We start from the raw sequence: 12,743 nt of genomic DNA, 5'->3' as shown, positions 1-12,743 counted from the left end.
CGCTGCAATCGCATGCATTGCATGCTGTTGAGGTTCGGCCCCATAGACTTGCATCATGATTTGCATGACTTACTGTTTAATTGTATGTGCTCGCTCGTGATCGTGATAAAACCAAGGTGAAACTGAAATGAAAGCTTAAGCAGCTGCAGTGTGCGATCACACATCTAAAGATATATGATTATATTAAAGTGATCTCTGTACTGTATAAATTACAGTTTATAGATTTTCATTTTACGCAATTAAGTTAAAGGTAAATTTGTAATTAAGTTTAAAGTGAATACTCACCGACTACGCCAAACACGTTTCGTATATCTGGCACATATATGGCAAGGAGCACAACGATTATATTTAGGAACAGTGTCACCAGTATATGACGGATGTATGAGAAGGGATAATTAGAAAAGATCATCATCATAACCGCTTTTCTGGCCTAAAACAAGAAAAAAAAAAAAAGACCACAGTCTGTGAAGATATCCTCTGCATATTTGCATACACATACACCCGGCTTTCTTGCTGCACAGGTATTCTCCTCTTGTTCTTGACCAACCATCTTCTAAGTGATAAGTCTCTTGGGTTTGGGATCAGGAGACACATTCAAACCCAGCATAAGGAGTTAGCAGCCTCATTCACACTGGCATTGCCAAACCTACATACCTATATATACATCTAAAGTTTTATTTCTAAATGCATGTAATAAATTTGCAATAGTGTCATTCACACTGACCGTTTACCTATCTTTTGGTGCAGCCAGTTTAACTGCGTTTAGAGGAAATATAATTCTGGGCACCCAGGATATGATTACAAACTCTAAACTTATGTAAATGTGACGCACACAATTAAATGCATCTAAAAGGAGCAGCTAAACCTGCTTTAGTCCCGGTTCACACATATGCGATGCAGGAACCCTGCGAATCCACTGCGGTTTCCCGCATCACATTCAACTCGCAAGCTGTTCACACTGCCATGTGCGAATCGCTATGGGTGTCAATACAAAGTTAACGACACCCGGAGATCAGTTTGCATATGGCAGTGCGAACTGTCAGTTCGGACATGAATCGGATCACCCATGCGATCGGATTCTGGTGCGGACCCAAAAAAGGGTCCTGTGTGTGTCGTGTCCAAATGCGATGCAAATTCAGCCATACAATCTGTATGGCTGAATCTGCATCGCACAGACATCGCATATATGTGAACCGGCTCTTAAAGCAGAAACAGCTAAAATGTAGGAGAAAGTACGGGAAGCAGAAAAGTGGTTTGTACATCCCAAATCATTTCTCCTGTATTTAGAAAAGCTAAACACAAGAGTGCCAGTGTGGAGGATGCTTTAGTTGTTTAAAGTAGAACTGTGGCTTGGCAATTAACACTCACATATTTTCAAGCAGTAAAAAGCTTTTAATAAAGCCCTCATTGACCTTGGTAGCTGCATGCACTGTGGAGCAATTCATTAGGTAGGGAGGGACAGACCACCGAGAGCCGACTTGAACAGCAGCTTATTTTGTAAATTTGAAGAATGAACTAATCTGCAGTGACTAACTACAAGGGTCAGCAAGGGTTTGCTTCAAAAGTTGTCCATAGCCTGGCCACTGTTTTACCTTAATGCTACACAAGCTAACTCCTAAGTAAGGTGGCTAGAAGTATAACTAACAGTGGTAAATCATTACCAGCCAACTGACTGTAGCCAAGTAACAGCAACAACTGAAAGTAAATATGAGACCATCTTTTTATACAGTACACCAATATCATCTATAGTGGTTTTCATTCATTTACTTACAGGAAAATGTATAAGTGGAACAGTCAGCAGGACAGCAAGTAGAATGGACAGCCTGACCGTCATGATCAGAACATCATTAGGGAGAAACTTGCTATAACTTTGCAGCAATTCAGACTCCACTTTATCTATGACAAACACAAGACAATGGGGATAGACAGAGTAAATATACCACAGAAAAAAAGGGTCTTTTTTTAAAGAAGCCGACAGCGGAGGTACACTTCCAAGCCAGTAAAAGGCTATATTTTAAAGGTCCATCCACCCACAACTCATATTTTAGTTTTGAAAATACGCTGTTAGGCTAAAACACTAACTGGACTCTAATATCAGGCAATGTGAAATTACTGTATCCATGCTCCCAGGTTTTCCCTCAGCTAATACGATTACTAGTGGGCTTGTCTTATTAGGATTTAATTCCTGTCTTTGTCCCCATTGGGAAGATTCAACCTCTTTTGTCTTGGTGATCTCTGTCACCGAGACAAAAAGTGAGGAGAAATGCAACATTTTGGAAAGGTCACTCCCCTTTGGGAAGTTTACTCTCATTTTCCATTAAATCCCAAGGACAGATAGACAATCTTTTGAGCAGAACACAGACTTTAAAAAAAAAAACAAAACAAAAAAACAATCCGATAGAGGTTCTACCCTCTATCGGGTACATATTACATATTCTATCCAAAAATAAACAAAGCCCATTTCCATATCCTGGTTTTCATTCCTATTTCACCGGGATCCACCCAACATTTTTTTTTTAACGGGTCTTCAGTCGTTTTTGTGATATGCAGGATCCCCTTATTCCTCCTTTGCCATTGGCTGTGGGTGAATGCTGCAGAATTCTACTGTATGTCCCCAGGTAGCTTCATCACACTCCCCTCAGGGTGGGGCTTTGAAACCCTGGGCTCAAAAGAAAGTTGGTTAAATGTTGCAACAATCAACCTTGAAGAAGGAAAGCTCTGGACTAAAGCTTGGTACACACTAGTAGTTAGATTGAACAGAAAAGAAAAAAAAACTGAAGTGTTCAGGAGGAGCTGCTGTACTAACAATCCGATTTTCGTACAGCGAAGTCCCCTGCTAAGCTACTGTGTTCTGACAGGGAGATGACCCCCTGCCAGAACCCACCGGTCAACGCTCAAAGCCATTGGCTGGAAGTACTAATCGGATGCCGATCAGAAGACTGTTTTCGGTCATGCCCCTTCGACAGAAGCAGGTGCGAACGATTGGCTTCTGTTGGACCAGCTGCCGGTTCCATTGAAGCGGCCGATGCTGCCCGATATTCAGCAAGTGTGTTTTAGGCTTAAGGTGAGTTGAGTCAATGGGATACAAAATCAGAGATCAGGCAAGCATTTCTTTTTGATTTTAACTAAGAACACAATTTTGTAACATGCTTTATGTTCAGGCAGAACATTAAAGATGGGTGGGCTTCCAAGGCATCCTAATGTGCTTAATAAAAACTTGACCCATCTTTTCTAATGCAACACATTTAAATGCACTGCAGTGTGCTACAACGCAGATGCATTACCCTGGTGTGTTAGGGTGCCAATCTCAATGAAAAGCACTGCAATGCATATTACATGGATTATGGTGGAAATGTAAATGGCCCCTTAAAGATCCCACATACTGCTTACAATGCATGTGTATTGCCTTCGAGTACTGGGGTACCATTCAAAATGAGTGGCACTGTAACACCGTTTACGTGTGATACTGGGTGACAAATTAACAGTCCCTTAAAAATCCTACAAATTGGAATAGAACATTAAACAATTAAGCAGCTGTTATAATATAGAAATGCTTGTTTTTTTCCTAAGTGCATACCATAAAAAGTGAGGTAGCCAAAAATTGCAGACATGAAGTAGACAACAAAGCTCAGGAATATTCCAAGGTTTGCCACATTCTGCATCCGACTCTTGGATGGACTGTTAAAAGTGAAGAAAAAACAAAATGAAATTGGAAAACCATGGTAGAAATGTTTACAATATCAGATTTATATTGTTTTTTTGGACCTATGTGACCCACACTGTTAATCATGATTAATTTACCCTGTCTGTAAAAGCCAATGTCTGTTTTTCAATGCTTTTAAACAATGTTATTTGTATTTTCAATAAAATCAAAGTTTTTTATACAACGGCCTTTTGTTCAAGAATTTCTATCACAAATTATCATCAGTCAATGCCTATAAAGTCCCATGCTTTTGGTGGGGTACAGCCCGGATATCCCTTCAGCCCTTCGGCTTGATCGTATATTTGACCTGCCCCTAACCAAGTTCACGTTTTCCCATTATGTTTTTAGGGATGTGGCAATGATTGTTGGATAATGTGAACCAGCACTCCTTTATTTTTTTCAGATTTATATTGTTGTTTCTGCCCCCATCAGTGAGATATCCCCAAAAGTTCTTGCAGTTTCTCTGAATACAAGAAATCTAGGTGTATCTTCCCAAAATAGGAGGAAATCCCACCTTTGACAGGTGTCCTGATCAGAAGATGTCCCCTTTACACCTGGTGACAACCATAAAATTCTGGGCTCCCTTACACATTCTTAAGGTTATGGTGGCCATTAAGTCTAAACAGAGGGTTTTCTTGTGTTTAAAGCTCCTCTATCATGAATATAAAAAAGGGCCCGCTAACAAGACACTCATTTCACCCTCCTGCATGGTTGATCACCAGCCCCTACAACACTACAGGACACAGTAGTGTCTTGGGGAACTAGCTGATCAAACCATTGAGCACAGCTGGGAAATCAAGAATCTGACTCATCCAGAATGCTTGGATCCTGAAGAGTATTCATGTAGTGGTTTCACTTCAATACAGTGGAAACCAGTGGTGCTAGTATAAACTTTTCAGGGAGCGTATTTATTTTAGTGACAGGGTCACTTTAAATCCTCTTATTAGCAAGAGAGTAATTTTACCCTTGTAGTATATAGCCTTTTACACCTCTCTCTAACACTTAAAGTGACCCTGTCATGGGAGAAGCATGGGGCTACCATTGCTGGTCTGTGTTTTGAGTCACAGAGACAGAAAAAGTATGCTGGTAATAAGTGTAAAAAATGTGTCAAAAATTCTGTACCTCTATAGCCTCAGCGACTCAGACATAACTGAAGCCAAAGTATTCGTGTGAGAGCCAGAGAATTACACTGTCAAACGCAGAGATTACCAGTGGCAGCCTCCAATATTTGCTCATGACAGATTCCCTATAAAACTGAACTAGACGGAGGCAACTGTACCCTATAATGTGAAATTAGTCCATTGTGAATAATTAGCGATTAGCATTCTGACCCATTTTGTCATTGATTCCACATTGCTGTTTGGCTGCAGGGCAGTTGCCATATCCGTGGAGGCAAAAACCAGGAGGCTCTTCCTGTTTCTAATCTAAACCCTAAACCTAACCCAACAGTAAACTCCTGCAACAAATTCCAAATCTTTTTCTGATTAGGACCAGTGTGAAAAATAACAGTTCAACACATATGAGTAACAATATCGAAATGCTAGTACTTAAAACTAAAGTCAACCATATATAGGGTATGGAAAATGAAACTGTGGCAAAAATAGCTCTATACAGAAAATACTATTAGCAACATAAAAAAAAAATTATCATGACCTTAAAGGCATAAAACATCTTTTCAGAGCATGAATACAACCTACCTTCTTAGTTCACAGTAAATGGGCAGGACAGATGTATGACACAAAAATGAGAAGGCCATGGTGGGCAATGCAAATGCACTCTAAAACAGGAGACACGTGAAAATGTTTTGGGTGAAAATGGTTTATGACACATTGATACAAGAGGTTGGAATAGGGAACCTACATAGCATGAAGTACAACACAAAGAATTCATGTTTATGGCTTAGGTTTAGTAGTTTTTCAATTTGAATGGATAGGATAATGATCTTAAATTCAACCAGTACTCCATTTTACATTGCTTAAGAGCAGCCACAACAAAACACCTACATTTTACATTTCCTAAGAGCAGGCCTAACAAGAAGCCTAACCTTTACTAACTAGTCTCTCTGTGCCCCTCCGTGATTTAGTTTTATTTTGTACCAGGGCCTTCCTTTATAGCTGTGCTCTACAAATTGTCCCCCAAGCTGGCCAAAGATGGCACTATATTCTGAGGACAGAAAATAGTTCAATTTCCCCATCAATACAGTCAGTGTTGATGGGGGTATCCCTTCCCCTAAAGCCATTGTGTTCTCCTAGCGGGAGGGGTGGGGGTGGGGGGCAGGAGAGAACTGGGAGAACACAGCAGGCTTTACTGGCCACTGCGGAGGTCTCAGACAATCAAATTGCTAGATTTAGGCAGGACCTTAAAATTAAATTGGTTAGGGGAACATAAAAAGCTTTCAGGCCAATAATGGTACTAGCAAGGAAACGGTTATTGGCAAGACTTTTACAAGTTTAACCGCTTGCCGACCGCCGCAAGTAAATATACTGCGGTGGTCAGCCCCGGCCAGCCGGCGGACCCGATGTTCGCCGGTCACTCGTGATCGTCCGCTGTGAAGGGAGAAAGGCAGGCGGCTAGTGTAAACAAAGCCGCCTGTCATTCTTCCCTGTGTAACAGCAGAGATCTAACGGTCCTGCTATGTAGGACCGTAGATCTCTGCTGTTACATGTAAAGCCACATCCAATCACAGTTAGAATCACGCCCCTAGGGACAAACTTAACCCCTCCCTCTCAAATAAAGTTAACCCCTTCACTGCCAGTGTCATTTTTACAGTAACAGTGCATATATATAGCACTGATTACTATAGTAATGTCACTGGTACCCCCAAAAGTGTCAAAAATGTCAGTCAAGGGTCCGATCTGTCCGCCGCAATGTCGGAGTCCCGCAAAAAAAAAAAAAAAAAAAAAATCGCAGATCGCCGCCATTACTCGTTAAAAAAAAAAAAACAAAAATGACAAAAATCTTTCCCTTAGTTAGTAAACGCAATAACATTTGCGCAAACCAATCAAAATACGCTTATTGTGATTTTTCTTACCAAACATATGTAGCAGAAAACAAATTGGCCAAAAATGTTAAAAAATTTTGATTTTTACATTTTTTTTGGAGAATTTCATATAAAAACATTTGAAAAATATTTTTGCAAAATTGTCGCTCTTTTTTGGTTTATAGCGCATGATCAAAAAAAAAAAAAAAAATCGCACAGGTGATCAAATACCACCAAAAGAAAGCTCTCTTTGTGGGAAAAAAAGGACGTCAAATTCGTTTAGGTACAGCGTTGCATGACCGCGCAATTGTCCGTTAAAGTCACGCAGTGCCGAATCGCAAAATAGGGCCTGGTCAGGAAGGGGGTAAAATCTTCCAGGGCTTAAGTGGTTAAGATGGAGTACAGGTTCACTTAAAGACCAGTGAAGTAAAACCAACAAAATGTGGTCATTTAAAATATATGAAATCAAGGGTAAATAACACCGAATACAATACAATGCAGAAACCCTGCTCTTTATTAGGACATAAATCCTTAGTTGGTCAACACTGCTAAAAACCCCAATAAAGAGTATCTGATGATTGAGGTTGTTCTTACAGCAGACATACTCTTCCCACTATAACTTCCTACTAATGCATAGTGGGAAAGAAAAAAAAAAATAAATTTATATATATATATATAAATTCTAGATTTCCTCGACGATGAGCACAACATACAGGGGTGTGTGTGTGTGTGTGTGTGTATGTATGTATGTATGTATGTATGTATGTATGTATGTATATATATATATATATATATATATATATATATATATATATACACACACACACACACACACACACACACACACACACACACACATATATATATATATATATATATATATATATATATATATATATATATATATATATATATATCGCTCATCATCGAAGAAACCTAGAATTTTTTTTTCACCTGATACCAGTACTTGGGGAAGTACTTACCAGCTTTACAGTCACGATTGATTCATTTGTAGATGGTGATCATATATCCTCCAAAGTGTCTCCTCTCTAAGGTTATCTTAGTCTTTCCTCATTGCTGAGGTTTTCCATGACCCTAATAATTTTGTTGCCTTTGGCTGGACTCTTTCTACTTCTAGGTCCTAGGATTGGTCCTAGGATAGGATTCTCAAGATGAGGCTGCACCAGCTTTTAGTAAAGGAGTACAAGTAATTTATCCCTTGAATAAATACCCTTTTAATACATGAAAGTATTCTGCTTGCTTTGCTAGTGACAGCCTGACATTGCTTACCATTACCATGTTTGTGGTTCGGGATACTCAAGTGTTTTTCCATCTATGATTCTCTCATTGTAACTTAGGTAGTATCTTGCCTGAAAAAATGTTTAGCACCCAAATCCATAACTGCATTTTTCAAAATTGATCATCATCAGCAAAGTTTCAACCGATCCCTTATTGTGTTCCGTTCTTTCTGTAATGTTACATTCTCTACATAATTTTTTATCATTAGTAAATAAATATAAATTGAGCTCTTAATACCAACCTCAATGTAATTTATACAGTTAAACAACATTGCCCGCAAGATAGAACCCTGGGACACACCACTAAGGACCTTAGACCACTCAATGGCTAAATTAATAACCACTAACAACTGTTCCTGCTGCCAAATGCCTTTGCTAAATTGAGATAACTTACGTCTACTGCCCTTCCTTTATATAAACTACTCACTTCCTCATGGAATGTTAAAAGGTTGGTCTGACAAGAGCGGTCTTTTATAAATCTATGTCGATTGTTATTTAGAATACCATTTTCCATAACAAATTCTTCAATGGAGTCCCTTGCAAACTAATGATGTTAGGCTGTGAGACAGAGACTTCCCGTCTCACAGATGGAGCTACATACAGTGCAAACAGCAGTTTGTGAAGGAAATAGTTTGTTTGGACCAGCTTGAAACCGGGAAATTATCTTTGAAGCAGAACTTCACCTAAAAATGAAAGCCCTGCATCAGTGGCGTAGCGTGGGTTGTGAGCACCCGGGGCAAGGCAAGTAATTTGCGCCCCCTAACCTGTGGATTTTAGCACTCGAGTCTCTTCCACTAGATTAGTTGCCCTGCTAAGTGTCCAGCGTGCCCCCTTTCAATGCAGAATGACCAGCGTGCCCCCTTTCAATGCGGAATGACCAGCGTGCCCCCTTTCAATGCGGAATGACCAGCGTGCCCCCTTTCAATGCGGAATGACCAGCGTGCCCCCTTTCAATACGGAATGACCAGCGTGCCCCCTTTCAATGCGGAATGACCAGCGTGCCCCCTTTCAATGCGGAATGACCAGCGTGCCCCCTTTCAATGCGGAATGACCAGCGTGCCCCCTTTCAATGCGAAATGACCAGCGTGCCCCCTTTCAATACGGAATGACCAGCGTGCCCCCTTTCAATGCAGAATGACCAGCGTGCCCCCTTTCATTGCAGAATGACCAGCGTGCCCCCTTTCAATACAGAATGACCAGCGTGCTCCCTTCAATGCAGAGAGACCAGTGTGCCCCCTTTCATTGCAGAATGACCAGTGTGACCCCTTTCAATGCAGAGAAACCAGCATGCCCCCTTTCAATGCAGAGACTTACCTGCAGCGGCGGCTTCTCCTCAGTTCCCCGCGTCTCCTCGAGTCCTCCCGCCTCCTGCTCGGCAGCTCGGCCAATGAGGAAGCGGATCCTACTTCCTGATTGGCTAGGAGGAGCGAAATCTGTAACAGCGCCAGACTGCTGACTCTGCTCACTCGCTGCTAAACTGACTGAGCGAACTGTTATGTCAGAGTCAGACAGAGTGCATAGGCGTGCGCAGCCTACAGCATTAGGGTGTGCACCTCAACCACATGTGCATGTGTGTATATATATATATATATATATATATATATATATATATATATATATATATATATGAATATATACACACACACTTTTATAAATAAATATAAACAAACATTTTTAATTAAACAATTATCAATGTATACCATAGATCCCATTTAGAGCAGGGTCCCCATAGATCCCCTTTAGAGCAGGGTCCTTATAGATCCCCCTTTACAGCAGGGTCCCCCATAGATCCCCTATAGAGCAGGCCAGGGTCCCCATAGATGCCCATTTAGAGCAGGGTCCCCATAGATCACCTTTTAGAGCAGGGACCCCATAGATCCCCCTTTAGAGAATGGTCTCCATATAATCTATGGGGACATTTCTCTAAAGTGGGGAATCTATGGGGACCCTGCTCTAAAGGGGATCTATGGGGACCCTGGCCTGCTCTAAAGGGGATCTATGGGGACCCTGGCCTCCTCTAAAGGGGATCTATGGGGACCCTGCTCTAAAGGGGGATCTATGGGGACCCTGGCCTGCTCTAAAGGGGATCTATGGGGACCCTGGCCTCCTCTAAAGGGGATCTATGGGGACCCTGCTCTAAAGGGGGATCTATGGGGACCCTGGCCTGCTCTAAAGGGGATCTATGGGGACCCTGGCCTCCTCTAAAGGGGATCTATGGGGATCCTGCTCTAAAGGGGATCTATGGCATAGATCCCCTTTAGAGCAGGGTCCCTATAGATCCCCCTTTAGAGCAGGCCAGGGCAGGTTCCTCATATAGATCTCCCCCCTTACAGCAGGCCAGGGTGAGGTGAGGTCCGGACCCTGGCCTGCTGTAGGGGGGGATCTATATGGGGGACCCCAGAGTGACCTAACCTCACCCTGGCCTGTTGTAAGGGGGGGGATAGATCTTTTCAGTTTTCAGTGTTCTTCTCACACACTCCTACCTTTTTTTTTCACCTGTCCCAGACCCGATCACAGCAGGCTAGGTTTTCTCCTCGAGTCCCCCTAGGATTTCCTCCTGCAGTTACAGTAACGTCTGACCGTCGTCTCCACTGGCTCTCTCCTCTCTGGCCTCTCATCTGCCACCGCTGCCAGGTTCTTCTGCTGCTGCCTGGCCTGGTGGTTCTCTCCCGCGCTCAGCGCTGCGCTGGGCGGCCGCTGCAGGGGTTAGTCCCTCCCCCAGATAGTTCCTGCACGCCTGGCCTGTCTCTCCAAACACCCCCCCCCCTCCCCCACAGTGGGCGACCCGGCGGATCGGATCGGATTCGGGAGCTGAGCTGCACAGCCACAGCCAGCACTGTGACTGCAGTGAGAGAGTGAGTGAGCCAGGGCAGAGAGCTGCGAGTGCGAGCGGGCGGCGGCAGCCAGCCTAAGACAGTGTGAGTGACAACTGAACTGACATGACACTGCGGAGCGCCGAGCGGATCATGCGCCCCCCCAGATGGTGCGCCCGGTGCGGCCGGCCCCCCCTGCACCCCCCACGCTACGCCACTGCCCTGCATCTCCTCTCCCCCCACATTGGCGGCATCTTCTGGGAGCGGGTATCTTTTTCCAACAGGTACCTGCTCCCACTTCTGCAATTCTCGCCTAGGCAAAAGTAGCAGAAGCTCGCCAGCCCTGAAACAGCAGGAAGCCACAGCCAACAAGGTGGTGTCGGGGGGGAGCCCAAGACTGGCGAAGAACAGGCCTGGGTGAAGACAGTGCTGGACTTCTGGACTGGTGAGTACCTGTTTTATTAAAGGTTAGCAGCTGTATGTGTAGCTGCTGACTTACATTTTTTTTTAAAACCAACAGTTCTTGAATGGATCCGTGAAAACAAGATTTGAAGAGCACACGAAAGCGTGCTTTCTGGCATGCATAATAATAGTATCTAGTGCTGCCAGCTCTGACGCAGGACTATTCTTTTAACCTTTTTATACAGGTGAATCTCATAAAATTATATTATATATTTTTTGCTATGGATACTCTTCAAATTGGCCCTGTTGCCCAAAAAAGAAAAAAAAATCCAAAAAACCAAAGCCTGTAAAAAGTTAAATATTTTTCTGTCTGGCACGTGGGAGTTTAATCTTTGCTCTCTGAGAAGAGCTGCGAGCACTACAATAATCTATCACATGCCTGACGAAGGGGTCCTGCGTGACCCTGAAATGTTGCACTACACTAATTTGTGATGTGATCTTTCTTTAATAAAAAAAACGTGGAATAAAATCGAAGATCCTTGGTGTGTTGGCGAATATCTATTATTACTATTATCGGACACCCCCTGCTTTGCTGTTCCTCCCAATGACTGCTACATCACTAATGTGTTTTATAGTGACTGGTGGGAGGAACCACAGCGCAGAGAGAGGCACATGCTTATCAGATACACCTGGAAGATTTAACTTGCTGCCTGCCAGAAAAGTAAGGTATTTAAATTCCACTTTTTTCAGGGTGCCTCTAATGGTATTAATATATACCAGAAGTCTCCAAACTGTGGCCCTTTGCTTGCCTTTATTTGGCTCTTCGACCACTTTTACAATGGACACCAATGATGGGGGACTATTCCCCCTATGGACACCATCAACAGGGAACTATTCTTCTCATTGATATCAACCATGGGGCACTAGTCATACATACCATTAAAACCAATAATGGGGCTCTGATGTCAGTGTATTTTCTATTCCTACTGGCCAAAGTCCGGGCCCCACCCAAAGCCTGAAGGACAGTACACTGGCCCTTTGCTTAGAAAGTTTGGAGACCCCTGATACATACAGTATAAATATCTAAGAACAGGGCCACTTTAACCAAGAAAACCAAGTGATATGATACTTTTCAGCAAATAAGACAAACAAGAAGAAAATGCCAAACAACCAATTTCACACTCATCCTATCCAGCTGTGACACAATCTCTGCACATACTATGCACAGGTAGCTCTATCCTAGATAATAACTTAAGAGAGCCACTTCATTGTGTTGTGTTTGTAACCCAACACTGCTATAAAAGGACGTGGTTAAATCAGGCTTGACAAGAACAAGCATCCTTGGATTACATTTTTAAATGTCCCCAACATTTTAAATCCCACCATCGGTCAAGCTCAGTGAAACCCAATTCCCCCTGGGGGCCTATTATCCCCTTGGATGGTGCCAGCTTTTGAAGTTCAGAAGATCTCTCAGCCTCCATATCAGTACATCATCATTGTTATGCCAAGGGCCACTTAAGATGATCTATGAGAGAGAGATGCACTGA

General features: G+C 42.7%; 1 protein-coding gene across 1 annotated transcript in view; it reads right to left on the bottom strand.

Moving 5' to 3' along the window:
* Nucleotides 1-12,743, bottom strand: part of SLC38A6 (solute carrier family 38 member 6) — a 120,059-nt gene that overhangs the window by 4,562 nt on the left and 102,754 nt on the right. The window contains exons 11-14 of the mRNA XM_082242626.1: nt 5,401-5,480; nt 3,578-3,678; nt 1,772-1,896; nt 286-430 (exon numbers count right to left, since the gene is read on the bottom strand). Of these exons, the coding sequence (XP_082098752.1) occupies nt 286-430; nt 1,772-1,896; nt 3,578-3,678; nt 5,401-5,480 (451 nt within the window). The remainder of the gene's footprint in view (nt 1-285; nt 431-1,771; nt 1,897-3,577; nt 3,679-5,400; nt 5,481-12,743) is intronic.

Source organism: Pelophylax lessonae (assembly GCF_965119305.1).
Source record: "Pelophylax lessonae genome assembly, chromosome: 13".
NCBI lineage: Eukaryota > Metazoa > Chordata > Amphibia > Anura > Ranidae > Pelophylax > Pelophylax lessonae.
The sequence above is the reverse complement of the archived record's forward strand: the minus strand, read 5'-3'. Positions and strand labels throughout refer to the sequence as shown.